The following is a 24,598-nucleotide window of genomic DNA, read 5'->3' on the forward strand; positions in this document are numbered from 1 at the left end:
ACCTCGCCACCTCCTTCCTCCTCCTTCCACTCCGTCCTCCTACGCTTCCCCTATATGGACTATATGACCCAGCAGTGCCACTCCTAGACATACACACGAGAGAGCTGAAGGAGGGACTCACAGAGATGCGTGTATACCAGTGTTCATGGCTACAGCTGTGCACTGTAGTCAAAAGATGGAAACAACCCAAATGTCCTTCAAAAGACGAATGGATAAACAAAAGGCAGTATATACATAAGAGTGAGGATCCCTCAGCCTTAAAAAGGAATGAACTTCTGATACACGCTACGACATGGACAAACTTTGACAATATTATGCTAAGTGATATAAGCCAGACACAAAAGGACAAATATTATACGAATCCACTTACACGAGGCACCTAGCCTAGGCAAATTCAGAGACAGAAAGTAAAACATTCAGAGAGACAGAAAGTAAAACAGAAGACCCCAGGGACTGGCAGAGTGGAGGATTGGGGAGCAGTGGTTTATCGGGTAGAGAGTTTCAGTGTAGATTGATGAAAAAGTTCTGGAAATGGATAATCATGATGGCTGCACAACACTGTGAACTGTATACTTAAAATTATTAACACAGCAAATTTTATTTTATGTGTATTTAACCACAATTTTTAAAAATGACCTCTATGTTAAAAAAAAAAACAAAAACAAAAAACCCTGCAGGTGTTGCTCCTTAACACATGCGCGCTCTCCCACTGCCAGACCTCAGCACAGCCGTCTCTGCTGGCTGCCGACCTTCTCCTCTCCAGAACTCCCCACCTGTGTTCTGGTCCACACCTGTTCACTTGAGGCTCAGCTTAGTTGGCCCCACTCTAGCTGCACAGGCTGGGCTAGTTGCCCCATGTCTAAGTTCCCACAGCAAAATTCATTTTACCCTTATAATATTACCATAATATTATAATGTTAATATTTAGTTATATCTTTTCCCTGCCAGATCGTGCACTCATCTAAGAATAAGACCACGGGGCTCTCCCGGCGGCGCAGTGGTTAAGAGTCTGTGCTCCCAGTGCAGGGGGTAGAGGTTTGACACCAGGTCAGGGAACTGAGATCCTACATGTTGCAGGCATAGCCAAACAAAGGAAAGAAAAGAACAGCACTGTGTCTTTTACTTCTGAATTGAGGCAGTAGGTGAGTAGTTAAGAGCATGGCTTCTAGCATCAAAATGTTGGGATTCAAATTCTAGCTTTGCTTCCCATTAGCTGAGTATCTTGGTAAATTACCTAAGCATTCTGTGCTTTGGTTTCACATTCTGTAAAATGAAGATGAGATTAATGCCTATCTCAGTAAGTTACAGGGAGGATTAAATGAATTAATACACATAAAGTATTTAGAAGACATCTTAATGCATAGCAAACACTTAATAAATATTAACCACAATGGTAACAGGTACTGAATATTTGCTGTATGACAAAGTAAATGAATGAACAAACAAGTATGATCCTGCTCTAAGTAGCTCATAGCTTGTAGGAAAGAGACCCAAACCACAGTAAAATTTAATGGAACAGGGTTATAATAGGAGTGTCTATGAAGCACTGTGGGGGAAGAAATTAGAGGAGCTTTCTCAGGGAAAATTAAAGTGAGTTTGAAAAAATAAATAAATAAAGTGAGTTTGGAAGAACTAAGAATTTCCCAACTAAAAGGGTTAGAGTTATATATACCAAGTACATTTGTTCAATAAATATTTGTTGGGTGACCATTATATTCTAGATACCAGGTGAATTTCTAGGGTACAATGGTGAACAAAAACAGTACTAATCTGTTGCAGAGATAATAGCACAAAGTGAGAATCGGTGACATGAGCGGAAGGGGATGAGTTTAGTATAGCTGAGGCAGATGTAAAAGAAAGAAACAGGTGAGAGATGAGGCTGGTAAGGAATATTCATTAGGCCTGTAAAAAGCCTCCAACTAAAATATTAAAAACTACAAATGTAACACTTACTATTAGGCTGAAATGAAACTGCCATTTTTGTCGGTCAACAAAACAGAAAAAATCAGTAATTTCATATAGCTCAACCTAACCAGGTCTTAAGTACCAAATAAATATGAATTCATTTAACAAGTTTGGATGGATTCTGTAAGTAATCAGGAACAAATCACTTTTAGTCGAGGAAATGAAGTAATCTGAAGTCTGTTTTGATAGTAGTATCTCTAACAGTAACATCATCTGTAATCTATATCAGCCCGTTCTACAGGTCAAGACCCCACATACATATAAAGATACTTCCATGCATGCACACCAGTCAGTCCTGAAGGAAATCAATCCCGAATATTCATTGGAAGGACTGATGCTGAAGCTCCAATACTCTGGCCACCTGATGCAAAGAGCTGACTCATTGGAAAAGACCCTGATGCTGGGAAAGACAGAAGGCGGGAGGAGAAGGGGGCAACAGAGGATGAGATGGTTGGATGGCATCATCAACTCAATGGCCATGAGTTTGAGCAAGTTCCAGGAGATGGTGAAGGACAGGGAAGTCTGGTGTGCTGCATTCCATGGGGTCGCAGAGTTGGACACGACTTAGTGGCTGAACAACAACGCAAGCGTACAGACACAGACACACGCAGCACACAGAGTCACCCCCAATCCTCACGCTGGCCCCGCAGGGCAGGTCTTAGTCCCCACATCTTACAGAGAGCAACGCTGAGGTTCAAAGAGGTGGGATGAGCAAAGCTCAGGACAGTAAGGAAGAGAACCTGGGTCTCCGTGCAGGCGTGCCAAACTCCCAATCCGAGCTCTTTCTGCCTCACAGTGCTGCAAGCTCCGAAAGGACTGTGCTGAAGGCAGAACACAGGATGGACTCACGAGAGGCGAGTCGCACCAGGAGACTGGCTGACTCAGCAACTCTGAGATGAGACGACACGCCTGCTTGTGTACCAATGCTGTATTTCTAGAACCGAGTATATACTCCATTAAATTCAGAATCTGAGATGGCACACTGCATCAGGCTGTATTTTAACTTGCCATAAACAGAATAATACATTCCCTGATTAAACCTGGACAAAGTCTAACAGAAGTATGAAACTGATAGCAAACCTGGGATAGAGTCAGTAGAGACAGAGCTCAGCCTCTTCTCATCCAGTTTTAAAATGGGAAACCAGAGCCCAAAACTAAAGGACTTATTTTAGAAATGTCACTGGGGCTAGAACCAAGTCTGCTGGCTTAATTGAGTCAAATATTTAGTTCTCTACCGTCTGCTCACGCCATCCTGCCAGGTTCCAACTGTAGTAAATAAACCAAAGTAGGGCATGAACACATTTAAACCCATAAATTAAAATTTAAAATTTTCTTAAACTTGAACATTTTGACAAGAACTCAGCTGACAGTGCCTTCTCCATATTTGATTAATGACAAATTAGTTCTTGTTACCAGCTATAAAGGGGTGGCCCATCAGTGAAACCATTATTGGAGGGTCTCCGTGCATTTGCTTTAAAAAAAAAAAAAAAAGGTGAGAAACACTAAGAGCTCAATCAGAAAGGTAACTGAGAGAAGAATACCTTGGTCTTGTATCACACAGTCTGTAGTGACCAGTGGAGGGATCTGGCCTCTGGCGTTGGTGGCATAAACTTGTCCCCCTCTGGTGGCTCTGTCACTCTCGATCACCTGGATCTGTAAGTAAGAGATCAAGGGCAAGTTAAAGTCAGTTTAGACTTCTCAACATTTCCCTCTCCTTATATACACACACGCACGCACAGGCATTTTCTGAATTCTTTAAGCTGATTTCAAATCAAACTCTCACTGAGAATCCATCATATCTTCAACCTCACTTTTGTTTAGTTTCACAACCTTAAGCTAGTAGCTTCCAAATTCTATTCTGTAATACTCTTGAGCTCCAACTCTGATCTTTCAGGGAAATCTATTTTTATTCAGTTTGTTTCTTGGGATCACAGGTAAGAGTTCTCTGGGAAAGGATTCTCACTGGAGAAGAAATTGAAAATAACATTAAAAAAAAATAAAATACTTTCTGCAGTTAAAGAAAACTCTAAAAAGCTAAAAATAGTTAAATTCAGAAGAAATGATTTACAACGTATAACTTAAAGAAGCCCTGACTTTTCTCCTCAAATCCCTCTTAATCTTTAATTTGCCTTTCAAGTTTCCCCCACCATATCCCTGCTCCTTGAGACATAAGAAACAAACAATATCAAGTGTTCCCATATGGTTTTTGCCTACCATATAGAGACGAGAAGAAAGAAAAGTCCCAAAGTTTTGTCCTCTACTTTGGAAATACCTTGTATTTCTCTACTAAAACATTTATTGATGAAGATATAGGCACAAAATATTGTTCTTCTGTTGTAACTGTCCAGGGACTAGTTGTAAGGAATTCTAATAATAAAAGGATCTTTCTCTTCCTCTTTATCTTCTCCCTGCCCTCACTTCTTTCTTACAGGATAAAAGTGACAAGAAACTAAAAAAAAAAAAAAAAAAAAAGAAAGGAATAAAAATTTAGAGGGGAAACTGGGGAGAAATGAGATGAGCATTCAGAATGGAATATTTACATTGGAGGACATGCAGTTTAAAGACACTATTAACGTGAGGGGAGATCAAGATGGCAGAGTAGAAGGACGTGGAGCTCACCCCCTCCCACACACATCAAAAATACATCTACATGTGGAAGAATTCTCAGAGAGTACTAACTGAAAGCTGGCAGAAGATCTCTTATACAACCAAAGCTGCAGGAACGATCCCCCTTGTAACTAGGTAGTAGGAAAGGATGAGGGTGGGGAGGAGTCAACACAGGCCCTGTGCCCCTGGGAGGTAAAAGTGTTACTATATGCAGATGACATGATATGCTATACAGAAAACCCTAAACACTCCAAACCAACACTACGAGAACTAACAAATGAACCCAGGAAGGCAGCAGAGTACAAGATTAATATACAGAAATCTGCTACATTTCTTTAACAATGAAACACTAGAAAGACAAAGGGAAATGGAAAGACATCCCATCTCTTGGATTGGAAGAATTACTATTGTTAAAATGGTCATACTACCCAAGGCAATCTACAGATTTATGTGATCCTTATCATATTGCCCATGGCATTTTTCACAGAAGTAGAAGAAATAATCATAAAATTTATATGGAACCACAAAGGACCCAGAATTACCAAAGGCAATCCTGAGGAAAAAGAACAAAGCAGGAAGCGTAACTCTCTCAGACTTCAGACAACACTATGAAGCTACTATAATCAAAACAGCGTGGTGCTGGCACAAAACCATACCTGGATGAATGGAACAGAACAGAGCCAGGAATAAACCCCCACACCTACCTTCCATTAAATCTTCAAGAAGAGAAGCAAGAATATACAATGAAGAACAGTCAGCCTTCTCAGAAAGTGGTGCTGAGAAAACTGGATAGCTTCATGTAAATCAATAAAGTTAGCACAATTCTTCATACCACATATGCAAATAAACTCAAAATTGTTTAAAGACTTAAATATAAGACATGACACCATAAGACTCCTAGAAGAAAACATAGGTAAAACATTCTCAGACATATATTGTAGCAATATTTTCTTAGCTCAGTCTCCCAAGGCAAAATAAATAAAAGCTAAAATAAACAAATGGGGCCTAATCAAACGTAAAAGCTTTTGCACAAAAAAGAAAACCATACATAAAACAAAAAGACAACCTATGGACTGCAAATAATGTGACTGACAAGAGGCTAATTTCCAAAATGTCCAAACAGCTCATACAGCTCAATATTAAAGAAACAGACAAGCCAATCAAAAAATGGACAGATCTGAATGTTAATAGATATTTCTCCAAAGAAGACACACAGATGACCAACAGGCACATGAAAATATGCTCAACATCACTAGTTATTTACAGAACTGCAAATCAAAACTACAATGAGGTAAATCACCTCACACTGGTCATTATCAAAAAGTCTATATACAATAAGTGCCAGGGAGGGTGTGGAGAAAAAGGAACCCTCCTACATGGTTGGTGGAAATATAATTGGTAAGCTACTATGGAAAACAGTGTGGAGGTTCCTCAAAAAACTCAGAATAGAGCTACCATATGATATGGTAATGTCACCCCTGAGTACATATATCTGGAAAAGATAAAAATGAATTAAAAAGATACAACACACCCCAATGTTCATAGCAGCACTATTTACAATAGCTAAGACTACTGGAAGCAATCTAAGTGTCTACCAGCAGATGAATGAATAAAGAAGATCTTGTATATACAACAAAATATTATTCCGCCATAAAAAAGAATGAACTATTGCCATTTGCAGCAACATGGATAAACTTGGGAGATTATCATACTGAGTGAAGTAAGATAGAAAGACAAATACATGGTATCACTTAAATGTGGAATCTAAAAAATAATACAAATGAATTTATTTACAAAGCTGAAACAAACTAACAGACACAGAAAACAAATTTATGGTTACCAAAGAGGAAAGGGTAGGAAATAAATTAGGAGTTTGGGATTAACATATCTACGTCACTATATATAAAATAAACAACAGGATTTACTGTATAGCACAGGGAACTGTATTCAATGGGAAAATAAAATCTGAAAAATATGTATAACTGAATCACTTTGCTGTATATTTGAAACACAATATTGTAAACCAACTATATTTCAATTAAAAAAAAAACTACTACTAATATTAAAACTGTCGGGTAACTCTGAAACGTTACCTGCTCCATTTCCCCTCCCATCTCGTCCAATCCATACCCCAGTTGGCATTGATATCATTGGTTTCTACAACATATCAGAGATAGACTTAGCCTGCTTTTAAATCCACACATTTCTTTTTAATTTCATAGGATTTAAATTCTCATTCAATTAAGGGTATTGAACATGCTCCAAACACAACTACTGCAAGATACAAACGAGACTGAAAGCTAACACGGGCCAAGAAAAGCAGCAAACAGAAAAACCAAAACACTAATCACACTCTATAGTTCAACCACAGGGCTCATCTGGTTTCTTCAAAACTGGAGTAGTTTTTCTATTATCAACATTTACTGTCATCATTTCAACCAATGAAGTGTCAAATATGAAAGTGAGGTAAAAACCACAATAATCTATACATTGAACACAGATAGCTCTCAGTCTCCAAATAGACTATGCTTCCAGAAAGTTTGTTTTAAATTAGCCATTTGCAACTTACAAAGCACTACCTCCAAAGAAACAAAGACAGTGATAATTATACACTTCTAAATAAATACACATCTTTGCTAGAATACTTCAAAGAGATCAAGAATACTACAAAGAGAGTAGGAAATACAATAGCTCTAGTAATTTTTAAATATATAGTTTTTATTGGATTAAGCAATGGTTTTATTTTTCTGTTAGGAGATTTTTTTTTAAGTTGAAGTACAGTTGATTTATAATATCATATTAGTTTCAGGTAAACAGCAAAGTGATTCATATGTATATATTCTTTTTCTGGTTATTAAAAATAGAGCTTTTATTTAAACCTCAAATCCATGTTCTCGGAAAACAGCTTAGACATAAAGCACAACAGAGAAATCTCAATAGAGGTTCTGGGTGTGCCTCTGTTCTTCAAGGGTTTCAGTTTGATTGACAGTAATGCCTGATAATGCTAATGCCACTTCAAAGTTTATGGATTTCTTTTTCCTCCAGAAGATGTGCCACTAGAATCACTTTCACACTTCTCTGCTATGAATAGAGTATTCTGCTCTCACAAAATAGAATCAGGAAAGAGAAAAAAAAAAGAAAGTGATTTTCCTGAGATAAAGGAACAAGACAGATTAGGGAGGCAAGATAGTAAGATGCATGGGCACCACGAAGGCAGGTGCTTAAAGCAGAACCATTTGCACTCTGGCGTGGTTAGAGAAAGAGGGGGACGGGCAGGGCTCAAATTCTGGATAATCCTCCCGCTGATTAGAGAGTGAGGAAGAGTTGATGGTGATACCAGTGTCCTCAACTCCAAAAACGTGGATTAAGACCACCATCCGGAAGTGTAGTGAGCCTTTAGCTCAGGACTGGCATGCAACAGATCAGAAAATATGATTTCACATCTTTCTTTCCAGAAGGAAAAATTAATTTAGTTAGCAAAAGCATTCTACTTTGGTAGTAAGAATATAAACAGGTTCCATATGGCATTGGTATTTCATTAGTTTTAAGGTAAAAACACTATTGGACTGATTTGTATGTGTATATTTTAGGAGTCTGAAATAAATCACAACATATACTGCTTATTGCTTTCGTTGTTAACATTCATTCAACAAATACGTGAGTGCATACTCTGTACTAGGCCCTGTTCTGTGTGTTAGGGATGCACTAGTGAACAAAACCAAATCCTGGACTTCTTGGAGCTTACATTCTAGTTTGGAAGACAGGAGATAAATGCATAAATCAGATACACCCTATGTGAGGTATAAGTGCTATGGATACGAGCGACGTGGATAAGGGTGCAAGTGAGCTCAGGGATGAGCAAACAGGACATGAAGGAAACGCAGAACTGAGCCATGCTCTGCATCTGTGTCGGGGAAGAGGTCTAGGCAGAGGGGACAGCATGTGCAAAAGCCTAGAGCAGGAGGACATCCGGCTGAGGAATACAGAGGCGGCTGGTGTGACTGATGCCACGCAGAAGAGCAGGGAGGGCCTGGGACACAACAGGGTGTATGTGTGTGTGTGTGTGTGTATGTGTGTGGCTAGGTCACGGTACCCAGCACAAACACCAGTCCAGATCTTGCTGTGAAGGTATTTTTTAAAAATATATGATTAGAATTTAATCAGTAGACTTTGAGTGAAGCAGTGGGTGGGCCTCATCCAACCTGTTGAAGGATGAAGAGAAAAAGAGCAAGGTCCCCGGAGGAAGAGAGAATTTTGCTTCCAGACACCTTCAGACTCCAGCTGCAACATCAGCTCTTCCTGTGTCTCCAGCATGCTGGCCAGCCCAGCAGATATTGGTCTTGCCAGTCCCCGACAATCAAGCAAACCAATTCTTTAAAATAAATTTATTTCCATATAGAGACATATATCCTAGTGGTTGTTTTTGTTTTTGAGAACTCTAATATAGCGAACATTTTCTGGGAGGCTGTTCTTGAAAGGCCGTAAAGGATGGATTCCTGGGCACAAGTGGAGGTGACAAGCCCTGGTTAGGAGTATGGACAAGCTTATTCACACTAAGCAGGAAGAGGGGCAAACGGGCACAGACCCAGAGAGACGCGGAAATGAAGCATGCAGAGGGTCTCTCTGCATTTCTTCTATTTTCTCAGAAGCAAGGTGATCATTAAAGAGTCAGAATAGGGAAAGGTGGTATCAGAAGTTTCAAGAGAGAAGAAATGACAGTCATCCAGGGAAATGGAAGGGGGTCAGTTGAGGTGTGTGATGGGCTCCAAACTTGCTGCACATTAGAATTTATAGAGAAACTTTGAAAAACCCCAAGGCCCAGTACAATTAAATCATAATGTGGCGGGCTGGTCGCAGGGCATCAGTGATTTAAAATGTTCCACCAGTTAGTATTTCACGCAGCCAGGTTTTAGAAAAACACAACTAAATGTTCACTTTCGTTTAGTGGTTATGAATTCAAAGTGAGACCAGCAAGCATGGCATGCATCTTTCTCGAGTTGTCATCACCTAACCAGAGTAGGTGGAAAGTTAGTTTAACAACACATGGGAATTTTCCAGATGAATCCAGTGGAGGGAGGGGGCAAAGGAATTCAGAGCGGAAGATGCAAGGGACAGATTTATAATTATAGATGACGGAGTCTAAGCTGCATAAGAGAAGTGAGAAGATGAAGGTGATGGGAATCAAGAAGAAATGGTAGACTGTAAATCCTGGTGGGTGAAGTATTATGGGAGTTTGAGTCCTAAAGGGAATGAGCTGAAAAGATAAGAGGCAGTGGTTGCAGGATGGAATGTTTTCAACTGAGACTTTGAAGGTACACGGTCATTGGCAATGACAGGAGCCACAGTAAGACTAGATGTGGGGCAGATGAAAAGCACATCGGAAGGAAGGAAGATCAAGAACTGAGAGACACTGGAGATGGAAGAGTCTACAGACGGATAATAAAATTGCCAATAACTGCAACAGAAACAGTATTGGAGAGATTAACAACAAACCGGGTGTCAAAAGCCATCAGAGAATGAAGTGAAACGACCTAGAGAGACTGCAGATGTTACATACAAGCAGAGAAATAAGAAGTTAAACTGTAAATCACATAAATACATGATACTTCTTCAAATGGAATAATTTAATATTGGGTTGGCCAAAAAGTTCGTTTAGGTTTTTCCATACCATCGTATAGGAAAACCTGAATGAACATTTTGGCCAACCCAATATTAAGCTAGAAAAGTAATGGCTGGAAATATGATCATCAGTAAGGACACTGCATATGGGGCTTTCCCAGGGGCTCAGAAGGTAAAGAATCTGCAGGCAAAGCAGGAGACGCAAGTTTGGCCCGCGGGTTGGGAAGATCCCCTGGAGAAGGAAATGGTTACCCACTCCAGTATTCTTGCCTGGAGAGTTCCATGGACAGAAGAGCCTGGTGGGCTACACCCCATGGGGTCACAAAAGAATCGAACACAGCTTACTGACTAAACAACAAAAACTGCATATAGCAAAAGAATTGATCGAATTTAAGAATTTTGAGAGATGATGCTTATTCTAGACTATCTGGTGGACCCTAAGGGGAATCACATGAAACTTACGAGAGAGGCACAAGCAGTTTTGAGACTGACACCTGGAGGAAAAGACACAGAGAAGAGGGAAAGGTGATGTAACCACAGAGGCGAGGACTGGAATGATGAGACTACAAGCCAAATAAGGAAGAGACAAGGCTCTCTCACGGAGCTTCTGGAGGGAGCACAGCCCTGCCTACACGCTGACTTCAGACGTACCACCTCCAGAACTCAAAGACAAGAGAGTTCTGTTGCTTTAAGCTACTGAGTTCATGGTACTTGGCTACAGCAACCACAGAAAATGCACAGACCATCCTAGCCCATCCAGACTCCAGCCGAGCCTCTAGCTGACCCCACATGCACAAAGCAAGCCCAACCAAAATCAGTCAGATCCAGCCCCGATTAGCAAACCTGCCCAGACTCATGACCATTAATAAATAGCACTTCTGAGCTACTAAGTTTTCTGATGATTTGTTAATACAAAAGTTAGGTTATAAATAATATAAAATATAAACATAGTATCTCTTAGTGCTCTTTAGTCTCTTTCTAAATTTTTCTACTTATGTTTATAAAACCACTTCAAAGATGAAAGTTAACTGTAAACGATTTCTTTCTTACTCCAAAGGAGTTTACATCCCTGCTCAGAGCCACAAGATGTCCAGTTTCTGAGGCAAACATTTACATCCCTCCACCACTGACGTCAGGCTTTGATATATGACTTGCTTCAGCCAAGGACGTGTGAGTGATTTTGATGTGTGTTACATCTGACTGGAAGCTTTAAGAGCTATTGCACCTTTTAACCAGTTTTCCTCCTTTTCTCCCTTTATCATGATAATACATGTCCCCATTAGGGATACCCCTTCACTTTGGATTCTGTAGTGATAAGGGCATATGGAGCAGAATCTAAAATCAAACTGCAGCTAATGCAGCTTACAGGTAACCTAGGTGATAAATAAATCTTTGTGGATGTAAGCTAAATTGAGGACTGTTTGATATGCAGACTAAACCTAATAAAGCTGACTGATACAGTACTAACGAGTATTCTTCTAAAGAAACTCACTTCAGTGGAGCAGAATAAGTTATAGCTCTAATTTTATTTAAACCAGTTTTTAAAAATATGTAAAATACTTTTGGGGAAACAGTAGAAACAGTGTCAGACTTTATTTTTCTGGGCTCCAAAATCACTGCAGATGGTGACTGCAGCCATGAAATTAAAAGACACTTACTCCTTGGAAGGAAAGTTATGACCAACCTAGATAGCATATTCAGAAGCAGAGACATTACTTTGCCAACAAAGGTCCGTCTAGTCAAGGCTATGGTTTTTCCAGTAGTCACGTATGGATGTGAGAGTTGGACTGTGAAGAAAGCTGAACGCCAAAGAATTGATGCTTTTGAACTGTGGTGTTGGAGAAGACTCTTGAGAGTCCCTTGGACTGTGAGAAGATCCAACCAGTCCATTCTAAATGAGATCAGCCCTGGGTGTTCTTTGGAAGGAATGATGCTAAAGCTGAAACTCCAGTACTTTGGCCACCTCATGCGAAGAGCTGACTCACTGGAAAAGACTCTGATGCTGGAAGGGATTGGGGGCAGGAGGAGAAGGGGACGACAGAGGATGAGATGGCTGAATGGCATCACCGACTTGATGAACGTGAGTTTGAGTGAACTCCAGGAGTTGGCGATGGACAGGGAGGCCTGGCGTGCTGCGATTCATGGGGTCTCAAAGAGTCGGACACGACTGAGTGACTGAACTGAACTGAAAATACTTTGTACTTTCACTCCTATGGGTGTCCTGAAAGGATCTTTTAGTTTCTGAAAATAGCATTTTTATATAGATATATTTTTACTACAAATGAATCATTAACTATCAATAAATACTGCTGATATACATGAGAATAAACATCAGTGGATCCTGCCAAGATTACATGATACCAAACAAGCCCACATAGGCTGCCTCTCTCATGGAGACCTCTGGTATACCATGACGCGCCCTCCCCACCCCGGACATCCACAGAGGGAAATGAGCCTCACCCACGTGATGGGTATTGTGCTCGGACGATAAAGGACAGGGTAAACGCCGACAGACTGAAGAGCTTCTGAGAACACTGAATGAAGAGTGGGTTCTTCGTGAGGGAGACGGACAGCAGAGCACTTACTGGGCTGGGAATGGAGTCGGGATCCAGCTTCTTCTGGGGCTGCGGTGGGCCGGCCATCTGTGCAGGCCCTCCTGGGAACCCTCCCGGGTAGGAGAGCTGTGCACCTGCCACTGGGGGACCGTAGTTAGCTGCTTGGAAGAAAGTTTAAAAAGAAATGACTATAACCCCAAAACGCAGATGGAGGGCTCACTGACAATACTATGCTGTTCAGTCGAGAATGCTGCATTTCTTATATTAAATAAGGCAGGGAATTAAAACAAACATCTACAGTTCTCCTCTTCTTCTTAGTGGTTACACTATTCAAAAATAGTAAGGGATAGATGTCTAGTACGGAGAAGGCAGTGGCACCCCACTCCAGTACTCTTGCCTGGAAAATCCCATGGATGGAGGAGCCTGGAAGGCTGCAGTCCATGGGGTCGCTGAGGGTCGGACACAACTGAGCGACTTCACTTTCACTTTTCACTTTCATACATTGGAGAAGGAAATGGCAACCCACTCCAGTGTTCTTGCCTGGAGAATCCCAGGGACGGGGGAGCCTGGTGGGCTGCCATCTATGGGGTCGCACAGAGTTGGACACGACTAAAGTGACTTAGCAGCAGCAGCAGCAGTAACATAGAAACAAACCTGATTCCCAATTAAGGGTACCCCCAGGTAACCCGAGGTGACCTTACCCTGCTGTGCAGGATATCCAGGGCCCAGGGTCTGTCCTGGGAGAGGCGTGGGCTGGTACTGGGCATTTGGAGGAGCAGGCCCAGGGAGCCCGTCTGCTCTGTGCGTTGACGGAGGCAACGGTGAGGCACCAGGACCGTTGAGCGCAGTGGGCGGTGGGGGCAGAATCTGAGATCCAGGCTGCAAAATGGATGGTTGTGGAGGCTGTGGAGGCCCCTGGAATGATGCTGCTGACACAGGGCCAGGTGGGCCCTGACTTGGGGGGGCCACCCCTGAACCTAGGCAAAAACAGAAGACCAGCCGACCTAAACACCATACTCCGCAACTCTTTCACTTCTACCACATATATACAACAGGGACACTCCTTTTCCTGAGTAAAGCAAGAAGGCACTCTTACAAGTCAATTTTTCCCCCACAAGAAGAAATCATCATTTGGAAAGTAACACAAATCCTATTTGGGGTATTTAATACAAGTGAAGAATTTTAAAAGAGCTACATTTATAATGATAGAAAATTAGAGGGATAAATTTTAACTCAGTTGTATCCACTTTTCATGATACATGGCATTAATTATCATGAAAAGTGGACTGGAAGCCTGGCGTGCTGCAGTCCACGGGGTCACAAAGAGTAGGACACGACTGGGCAACTGAACTTTGTCTGGTGCAGAGTATAGAAAACCATACAGAAGAAAAAAATTTTTTACATAACAAGCATTATTTACTCAGGTCAATAAATTATTTGCATCCTGTGCTTGACTTGATAGAATGGATTTTGGAAGTAGGAAGAAGTAACGAAGGAGAAGGGACTGGCAACAAAAATTCTATCCAGTCATATTTGAAGTTGTAGAACCAGATTATTTCTTCCTTCCCCTGATTATGTGAAACTGAGTTGCTGCTTTGAAGATTTATCCATTTTGAAACCAGTAAAAGGAAATATTCTGAGGGGAGTTTTACTGATACTTTTAAGAAACTAACGATAAGTAATGAAAACATTGGTCATCCAGATCAATGGCTGACCCTGCTGTTGTCCCAGAGAACATGTCCATGGCTCCTAAAATAGACAGCATTTCTACTGATGAACATCTCAGTACTGTAACTGTCTTCTCTATTAATCTTTTCTGCCTCACATCTGAGCTTCCATTCCTCCCATGATCTAAATGCAGAATTTAAAATGCACTGTGAAACTAAGAATATTATATTTTTGATTTGTGGGCCTCACAATAAACACAGGGTTAAAACTTACATTTCTTAAAGTAATTTCACTGTTCTAATGTTTATTTGTGAAGTCAGTATTTTTTGTTTTTTATTGGTGTAGTGTTGAATGTAAGGCATTCTGCAGGTCCTTCACTTACCTTGAAATAAATGGCAGCATAATTTGGAAAAAAAAATTACTGCCATACATAATACAGATAATTTATATGAAAACGTCCAAAATTAGTTCAATATGGTATACCAGAGATATTTCTATTTTGAATCTGAGGGAAAAGTTTCTTACTGAAAATACTCATGAGACAAGGCAGTCAATAATCATGAAAAATGAAATTGTTACCATAGCTGTTAATGTGCATAGCATTGAGCTGACTGCCCAGCTGGGCGACGGACGAAGTGGACCCTGGACTTGGATATGACGACTGTGTTGAGGGCGAGTATGGTGGGTAGGCGGGGGCCGCACTGTTGACAGGTGGAGGGCCAGGAAATCTGAGGGAGAAAAGGGGTGTTAATGTCGCACGCAAATGACATACAACAACTTGCAAAGTTCAATCAGCCTGTCTAGTGGGCACTAGGAAAACCACTGATATTGTATGATACATCTTTACCCTCGACATGAGCTCAAAATCAATCATGTAGCACCATCCCATATTTATGTTCACATGCTAAAGATATCAAGACACATGGCCAAAAAAAAAAAAAATTCTAATGGTCATCACTTAACAAGTTTTGGAAATCAATTTAGGAAGCTGAGTCCATTAGAAATCATCTATACTAGGGCTAATGATCAATCGGACAGAAACCAAGAAAACTAAAATGCTTTGTTTGTTGACTGTATCTTTATGATCACTTAGAATTAAGTTTTTGAGAACTGTGTTAAAGATATGCTTTGTAAATCCATTGCTTCATAAAAAGAAATCATTTCATTTTTTTCAAAAAATTATGCTCTTTGTCTTTTTCTGAAAACTCATTCATGGGGTTTCATAGGTAACAGGAAACATTTGCACACAGGCAGAATGTGCGTATGCTACAGAACACGTTAGGGACTGTAGCGTGAGGTCCAGCAACAGGGTTTGGGCTAACCAGAGAAGGCGGGCAGTATTATTCATTCTTTCGAGAAAAAACATTTCCCCAACATGTTCAGAAATATTTCATAGATGTTAACAATATTTCTTAAATATAAAATCCTGTGAATCACTTTTAAAGAGATAGTACAGACAGGATGAAATACGTTTCAAATAGAAGTAGGACAAGCATCCTCAAGTATTTCTTAACAAAAGGTTAAAGATTTAAAATACGGAATGAGAGACTGAACAACCATTAGCTATTACTTTTTGACCCATAAATGCCAACTTATCATTCACTGCCTAATACATATCCTAGGAGTTAGGCATCAGAAATTCACAAATTTTTTTTCTGACCAACCTAACTCTTAAACAGATTGGATTTTTTAAATTAATCAATTTTAATTGGAGGATGATTACAATATTGTGGTGGTTTTGCCATATGTCAACATGAATCAGTCAAGCAATATTATCAACTTAAAAGTAAAAATAAAATAGTATTGAAAGGATAACTTTTATTAAATAACTTTTTAATAAAAATATTTTTAAAAGCTCTGATACACATATGAAAAGATTAACAAAACATCTTAAACATACAAAGTGGTTTAATATTTTTCAAGTTTCATTACTTTTCAAAATTAGTTTATTCAAGGCCATGTGGATCTCAGAGCTTCAGTGAGAATCCAGGCCCCTGATTCCTAACCTAAAGACTTGCTGTGTGAACTGGGACAAGCCATGTAATTCCTTGTAGCTCTCAGTTTTCAATCCATAAAAATGGAATGGTCCCTTTCCTGCTCTAAATACAATGTGGTTAGAATTAAAAATCATACAGATTTAAGTATTTCTCATTGATTACTCCATTCAGCATGTTTCTTGGTTAAGAAACATTTACTTTTTTTTTGCAAAAATGAATTCTATTTCTATATACTAGCAACATACAATGAGGAAGTGAAAGTTTAAAATACACCATTTATAATACCATTGAAAAACATACAATATTGGGAGTGAATTTAACAAAATAAGTGCAAAACCTCTATATGAGAAGATATAAATTATTGCTAAGAGAAATTAAACTAGACTTAAATAGAGGAATATACTTGTTTATGAATCAAAAGATTCAAAGTTATTAAGATATCAATCCTTTTCAAGTTAAATCTATAGATTTAACACAATTATAATGAAACTTAGAATAGAAAAGCTCCAATTACATATTTTAATTAACTGTTTCATTGAATGTCAGAAGAGGTAATCAAAAAGGACCATAAAGGATTATAACCTGAGGATTAATAAAATATGAGAACTGAGCCTCGGTTTCACCCCAAACCTCTCAAGAGATGACTCAGCTGTCTGTGGTCTGCTCAACCTCAAACACTTTTCATCTTCAAGTTAACAACAAACTGCCTAAGAAGTGAGTGACGTGCTGAAGTTTGTTAGAATCTGGAGATAAGGTACCAAATTTTTCAAGATTAGATAGATACAAAATCTAGATTTTTAAATACTAAGCCCATTGAATAAGATAAAAGCTCTGCCAAACCATCATTGCTTTACACATACACACAAAAAAGAAAAAGAAAACAACGATGTGTTCCTCTTATTTTTCTTGTTTTCTACTTTTCCATTGAAACCAATTTCTTGGTAGAGTCACCCTAGTAATAGCTTCAATTTGGGAAGACAAGTCTCCTTCCCACCTTCCCTCTCATGTAATTTCCCATTTCTTGGGTCAAAACAGAACACTTACAATTAAATTTTCCCTTAATAATTAAAAAATGGAACTTTAGGTTATAGATTTTATATAAGAAATTAATCCCACCCAGCAGTAACACACTGTAGAGAACTTTAGTACCATTTACAATTTTAAGACATTTATTTTGCCTCAGCCAAGATAAAAAAGCCAAATGACTAGGTATGATTTTTAAGTTTTAGAAAACTTTGAAATAGCAATATTTAAAAATAAAAACCATGATTTTAAAATTTAAGTCAGCATAATGACTTTATTCAACAGTTTAGATGTGGTAAAAAATGAAGAGACTTCTAGGATGGGTCCTCTCAGGACAAAGGACTCCTTGAAGTGCTATGATCATCACAAAAAGGCCACATGTGACCTTTGCTCTCTGACAACCCCTGTCATCAGGCTGGAATGACTCATCAGCACAGTCACTGGGCCCTTTGCCCTGCACTGAACTGCAGACACAGAAATGCGTCCTATGACGCTAGGGAGTCTCAACACAGGCTCAGCCTGAACACCAGATCTCTCCTTTTTTTTAACTTTTTAGTTTGTGTTAGGGTATAGCTGATTAACAAAGTTTGATAGTTCCAGGTGAACAGCAAAGGAACTCAGCCATACATAAACATGTACCCCTTCTCCCCCAAACTACTCCCCTGTCCAGGCTGTCACATAACATTGAGCAGAGTTCCCTGTGGTATACAGTAGGCCCTTCTTTGGTTATCCATGTACAGCAGTGCGTATATGTCAATCCCAAGCTCCCTAACTATCCCTTACCCCCATCTTTCCCCACCGTCAACCATAAATTCAGTCTTTATAGCTCCATTTCCAACCTTTAATTCAGTTTAAGCTGAAGCAATTGAACAGTACAGGAGGAGAAAGAGATGGGGCAAAATCTGTCAGTGTCTCCCTAGGAATCACAATATAGGCAGATTCCTCAACTGAGCTGTGATAGGTAGCTGCACTGAGCTAGCAGGCAGGGCAAGCAACAGAGACTTTCCAAGTCCAGTGAGCTGGTATCAATAACGGCTAATGCACATTGCCTTTGATGGGCGCTGTGCGCAGTGCGAGGTTCTCTGCATGGATTAATGACCAAAATCCTCACCAGCACATCTTTACTGCTACACCTGTGATGAGGAAACGAAGGCACACAGAGGCAGAGCAACTTGTCCAGCCAGAAATGCCTGAGCCACAAGTATCACACACGCCCGACCCCTACCATCTCTGCTACTCATCACTGTGGCAGATGCCGCGCAGAGCGCACAGCCACACAGCCAAGATCGTTCTGATGGCCAAGTCCATGATTTACCTGGGCTTCCCTAGTGGCTCAAAGGAGACCAGGCCCAGTCCCTGGGTCGGAAAGATCCCCTAGGGAGGAGAACGGCAATCCACTCCAGCATTCTTGCCTGGAGAATTCCATGGACAGAGGAGCCCGGGGGGCTACAGTCCACGGGGTTGCAAAGTGTCGGACACGACTGAGTGACTAACACACACACACACACAAGCAACCTAATTCAAGCAAAACAAGTGGAAATAACCAAAAAGTTCAAAGCAGTCTAGGCTATTTCTGGTGACTCGAATTTTAACTTCAAAGCGGCTGTTCTATTTTTGCATTTCTTTAAAAAAATAATCTGACCTGCTTGACAGTTCACAACAATGTACTTCTCCAGAACATCTTGCCTATATTCAGGACTGAGCATTCTATTTCTTCATTTTACAAGTGAGGAAAATGAGATCTAGAGGCCTAGGAACGTCACCAGCATCACAAGGGTAATGAACCAGAGGTAGCGTCTGGGTTCAACCTTCGCGTCCTCCCCGCAGGCCCCACCGCTACACTGTTGAGACGAGGGGCCGGAGGGGCATGACCTGAACTGGGGCCTTGGACTTCATGCTCCGTGTTCAAAGCACAGTCCCATGGAAACCAAATTTCTTAGACTCACTCATCCAGTGATCCCTACAATAACCTTCACTGCATCTCAGAGCTACCGTTTCAATGGAAAATGTTATCAGAACAAGAACCAGGAAATGACAGCCTCACGAATGCCCTGTCAGTGATGATTTAAACTGTGCCAGAGGGGGTTTCCCCATCAACAGGGACTAGGTCTCGAAAGGGTAACCCAAGGGCCTCACTACTGGCAGGGTCCAGAGCCCTCCAGAGGGCCCACTCCCCGACCCCCCAGCCCCAATCCTGCAGCCTGACAACCTAGGGAAGGGATCTGGGAACACAGCCTCTGGGTAATCCTTGGACAAATGCCAACGTAAAGACTGTCTACCGCTTAGCACTGGGATTCTCAACAGCAACACCTCACAGGACACACGGCAATGGGATTCCAGCCAGGAAGGTGTGAGGTGGGTTCCCCCTGCAGGGCACAGTCCCAAGCGGCTGCAGGGCTCCCAGCACGTCCCACATCCCACACCCTGGCTTCTCCGGGCCCACCTCCCACTTCTCCCTTCCTTAATTTATAAACACAAACAGATTGATTTCCCGGGTTGTTTTTAGTATCGCCCTGCCTTTCAAGAGTCCTTCACTGGCATCTGTGTGCCTTCCACATCAAATCCACAGTCCTCACCACTGGCCGCAATCTGATTTAATTTTTTTAAAGTATTTATTCAGCACCTACTGGCATTGAACTCAGTTCTGTAAAGGATTTAAGGGAACAGATGATTTAAAATTCCACTGGAGAATATAAAGCACAGACATCTGAAGGAATTAGAGATTAATACAAAGCACTAAGATGAACATGGGCTTCCCTGGTGGCTCACTGGTAAAGAACCGACCTGCCAACGCAGGAGACGTGGGTTCAATCCCTGGATTGGGAAGAGCCCCTGGAGAAGGAAATGGCAATCCACTCCAGTATTCTTGCCTGAGAAATCCCATGGACTGAGGAGACTGGCGGATAGAGTCCGTGGGGTCGCAGAGTCGGACACAACTTAGCAACTGAGCACGCATACACACAAGATGAATACAATTCCAAACTAAAAGCTACTGACACAAGTCATTTTCATTATTTTTTTTAACTGTATTGGTATTTTATTTATTAGCACTGGTTATTTCAATGTCCTAACTTTTTTAAACGCTTTGTTTCCTGACCGTTTTCCAATAGATCCTTTCGAGGCATCGAGAGGTCAAAGTTTCAATCGACAAACCTGCACATCCAATAGGGACCTGTGAGACAGTCTCAGCAGATGACACAGATGGGGGTTAGCCTCTAGCTCACCTTTGTGGAGGAGGACCTTGCGCATGAGCTCCGTTCTGGCCGAACTGATGGGGTCCAGGAGGCGGATGGCCCTGAGGCAACATCCCCCCAGGGGGAGCTGCCCCCAGAGGCCCCGCCGGCTTTATCATGCCTGCAAGGGAAGGACAGGAGCTTAGAAGAGTGTGAATGTGCAGGGAGAGAGAACACAAAGGTAACAGGTCAAAAATGGAAAGCAGGAGCGGCAGAACGGGTTAGGACAGGGTCTCCTTCACACTTGCTTTCGCCAGCACAGACTCACCCACACCAGGCTGCGGCATCACTGACCGCCACAGTGACAGGAGTGCGGACACCACTTTAACCAGAAACTAAAACAGAAGCAAATCTTTGTGTCTGGTAGAGAGGCACCCTGACAGAAATGCACCATCGCATAAAGACTGCCCGAGTACACAGTGAAATGCGCCCACTGGGTATCAGACTGCAAATCGGGGGAGAAAAACAGTATGAGGCCTCGCAAAGCGTAGTAACTCTAACTACAAGGGGAAAGGACCTCTGAAAATGCCTGAGTTACAGCATGAGGAAAGTGAATGGAGAAGGGCATCTGTTTCTCCCATGGATCCAGAGCATGGACCTCAGAGTTAATCATTTTTCCAGGATTCCCACGGGCTGGGTGACAAGCAGCTGAGGGCCTGCTCAAGTCATCTCAGTTTCTCATACAAACTACGAGACCACACGTGATGAAGATGCTCCCAGTAGTGCCCGTTTTAACTTACAAGCACCTCTTCTGCAACAGAGATCTTTAAAAGTTTCTCTTTAAAACTGTTCTCAAACATTTTTTCTCTCCTTCTTACAGAGAAATGGTGGTAAAGGAGAAAAATCACTGAGCTTGGGTTAGAGCAGTGTGATGGCCCATCCAGCCAGGCTGGGCAAGAAGTTTACCTCTGTGGGCCTCAGTTTCCCCTCACTGCAGAAGGAAAGGTTCAAACATGATTACCTGTGACACCCCTTTCAGACTTCAGCAAAGAAAAAAGAGAAAAAGTACATTTCTTCTATGTGTTTGTCCCTACTCCCATTCTGCTTGCTTTTGTTCCAGACCATTCAACTTTTCTTCTTCTAATTTTTATTGGAGTATAGTTGGTTTACTATGTTGTGTTAGTTTCAACAGCACAGCAAAGTGAATCGGTTACTATACATACACTCACTCTTTTTTTAGATACTTTCCGCATATAGACCATTACCGTGTACAGTAGAGTTCCCTGTGCTATAGACTAGATCCTTATTAGTCACCTGTTTTATATATAGTAGAGTGCATATGCAGAGAAGGCGATGGCACCCCACTCCAGTACTCTTGCCTGGAAAATCCCATGGACGGAGAAGCCTGGTGGGCTGCAGTCCATGGGGTCGCTAAGAGTCGGGCGTGACTGAGCGACTTCACTTTCACTTTCCACTTTCATGCATTGGAGAAGGAAATGGCAACCCACTCCAGTGTTCTTGCCTGGAGAATCCCAGGGATGGGGGAGCCTGGTGGGCTGCCGTCTATGGGGTCACACAGAGTCGGACACGACTGAAGTGACTTAGCAGCAGCAGCAGCAGCAGAGTGTATGTGTTAGTCCCAGTCCCCCAGTTTACCCTGCCTCTGCTCTGCTCCCTGGTAACCACAAGCTTTCTTTCTCTCACTCACTTTACTTTTGACCCCGTTCTCCTCTCTGGCATGGTCACCAGTGACCTCCTGGCTGCCTTCTGCGAACTCTTCCATTTGGCCTCACAGTGGTATTTCATACTCAACATTTCCTTTCTTCTTTCTTTCTTTTTTTTCCTTTCTTCTTTCATCTTCCGAGAAAGTTTATTCCCTTAGAAAGTAAGGAAAGTGACTGGATGACCCTACAGTGGCCCAGGAAGAATTTCTTATGTGGTCATAATAACCCTCTGAAGGGCATGCTCTCAGATGCCTGGGTAATCCAGAATGAAACATAGCCAGTGAAGTAGCAGTAGTCATGAATAATATTAGTGAAACTTATACAAAGGTTTCTTTTCTTAAAACTGATTTCCTCAAACTTAAGAAAAAATTTATATTAACTTTACCGTCACAGTTTTTTGTAGCCATTTTCCATATACCAAGAACAAAAACAACAAATATTATTCTTATTTTTACATACAGTTTATACCTCGAATCCAGCAGAGTTAGAAAAACATGAGACTTATAGCCATACAGACTGGAGTCTGCATTCTTCCTGTATCACTAAACACCTGAGACCCTAAAAAGATACTTTTTTTCTTTCAGAACCTAAACTTTTAACACCGTACCATGGCAACACTGTCCCCTGTCTCTGTGGATCATTCTGAGAATTAAACTAGGTAATGGGCATAGGAGCATCCAGAACAATGTCAGATATATAAAGGGAATCTCCCAAGAAATCTTAGTTTCTTCACCCTGGTCATACCTTTTGTCTCCTTTTTTCCAAAGATTTATCAATATAGTCTAACAAGATACATATATCATAATTATATGCACTCTTGTATTTTCATTCTTAAAACATTATTTTGGACAAAAATAGAAAATCTACAATACTAGCACTAATGCAGTAATAATTAAAGGCACTTCAAGAATCCAAAGATATTCTCATTCCTTAAATAGGTATGCAAACAGCAGTTTCATCAGCAGCTCTCATACAGCATCAAAAACTAGTTCTCGGAGTTATTCATGCCCTGGTATTTTCATGTGTACATGAGACGCATATATTTATAAACCTGTTTCTAAAAACCAAACCAAACCAAAAACAGTTCTTACACACTCAAGCAGAAATGTCTCACACAAATCTTACTAAAAGATTCTTTCCCTTTTATTTTTGGAAATCAACTCTGTAGCAATGATTCAAATTCATTCTTGTTCAACATACATTTAGTGTACCTTTGAGGCACTTAGAGCTCTTAGGGAACAGACAACCATGTAAACAAACAGTTACAGCCCCTGGTGACAAGTGTAAAATGCAGAGGAACTACTTAACACCTCCTATGGGAATCAAGAAAAGTTTAGACAGGAAGGCCTGCTCGTGGTGAATTCTGAACGGGCTGGAGCTGTCTTAGCACAGAGATAGGACAGGGGGTTCCAGGCAAGAGGCAAAGCTTAACTAAAGATCTGAGAGAGCGGGGTGTGATCAGGCAAAAGGCGAAGTGTTGACAGACGGTGGGGAAGTGGCCGGAGCAGAGGCTGTCCAGGTTGGCTGGGGTCAGATTACAAAGTCCCAGGTACCAACTGGACTCTATTCTTGGGGCAAAGGAAACCAGTATCACTGTTATCTGCACAGTCATAGTCTTTGGTCACATACCTGGCATTTTCATAACTGATCAGAGGTAAAGAGGAATCAGGTTATGAGAATTTCAGTATGAGAACCTTAATAGGAAAGCAAAACCATACCATGAGAAAGATCTAACTATGTTTATGCCCTCTTGATGAGGGTGAAAGAAGAAAGTGAAAAATCTTGCTTAAGACTCAACATTCAAAAAACTAAGATCATGGCATCTGGTCCCATCACTTCGTGGCAACTGGAGGGAGAGAAAGTGGAAACAGTGACAGACTATTTTCTTGGGCTCCAAAATCACTGCAGATGGTGACTGCAGCCATGAAATTAAAAGATGTTTGCTCCTTGGAAGAAAAGCTATGACTAACCTAGACAGCACATTAAAAAGCAGAGACATTACTATGCCGACAAAGGTCTGCCTAGTCAAAGCTATGGTATTTCCAGTAGTCATGCATGGATGTGAGAGTTGGACCATAAAGACGGCTGAGCACCAAAGAACTGATGCTTTCAAATTGTGGAAAAGACTCTTGAGAGTCCCTTGGACAGCAAAGAGATGAAACCAGTCAATCCTAAAGGAAATTGGTCCTGAATATTCATTGGAAGGATTGATGCTGAAGCTCCAATACTTTGCCTACCTGATGCAAAAAGCCAGCTCTCTGGAAAAG

General features: G+C 41.2%; 1 protein-coding gene across 2 annotated transcripts in view; it reads right to left on the reverse strand.

The window, feature by feature from the left end:
* Positions 1 to 24,598, reverse strand: part of SEC24D (SEC24 homolog D, COPII component) — a 116,452-nt gene that overhangs the window by 83,818 nt on the left and 8,036 nt on the right. Inside the window, exons 3-7 of one of the 2 annotated variants that reach the window (XM_086407267.1) lie at positions 20,659 to 20,788; positions 14,994 to 15,142; positions 13,448 to 13,723; positions 12,777 to 12,904; positions 3,507 to 3,618 (exon numbers count right to left, since the gene is read on the reverse strand). In XM_086407267.1, coding sequence (XP_086263393.1) covers positions 3,507 to 3,618; positions 12,777 to 12,904; positions 13,448 to 13,723; positions 14,994 to 15,142; positions 20,659 to 20,788 — 795 coding nt within the window. Of the gene's footprint in view, positions 1 to 3,506; positions 3,619 to 12,776; positions 12,908 to 13,447; positions 13,724 to 14,993; positions 15,143 to 20,658; positions 20,789 to 24,598 lie in introns of both variants that reach the window. The other variant, XM_086407266.1, reaches the window with a different exon arrangement.

This window comes from Bos grunniens, chromosome 6 (genome assembly GCF_055505025.1).
Source record: "Bos grunniens cultivar Pamir isolate PY7600 chromosome 6, Bosgru_T2T1.0, whole genome shotgun sequence".
Taxonomy (NCBI): Eukaryota; Metazoa; Chordata; class Mammalia; order Artiodactyla; family Bovidae; genus Bos; species Bos grunniens.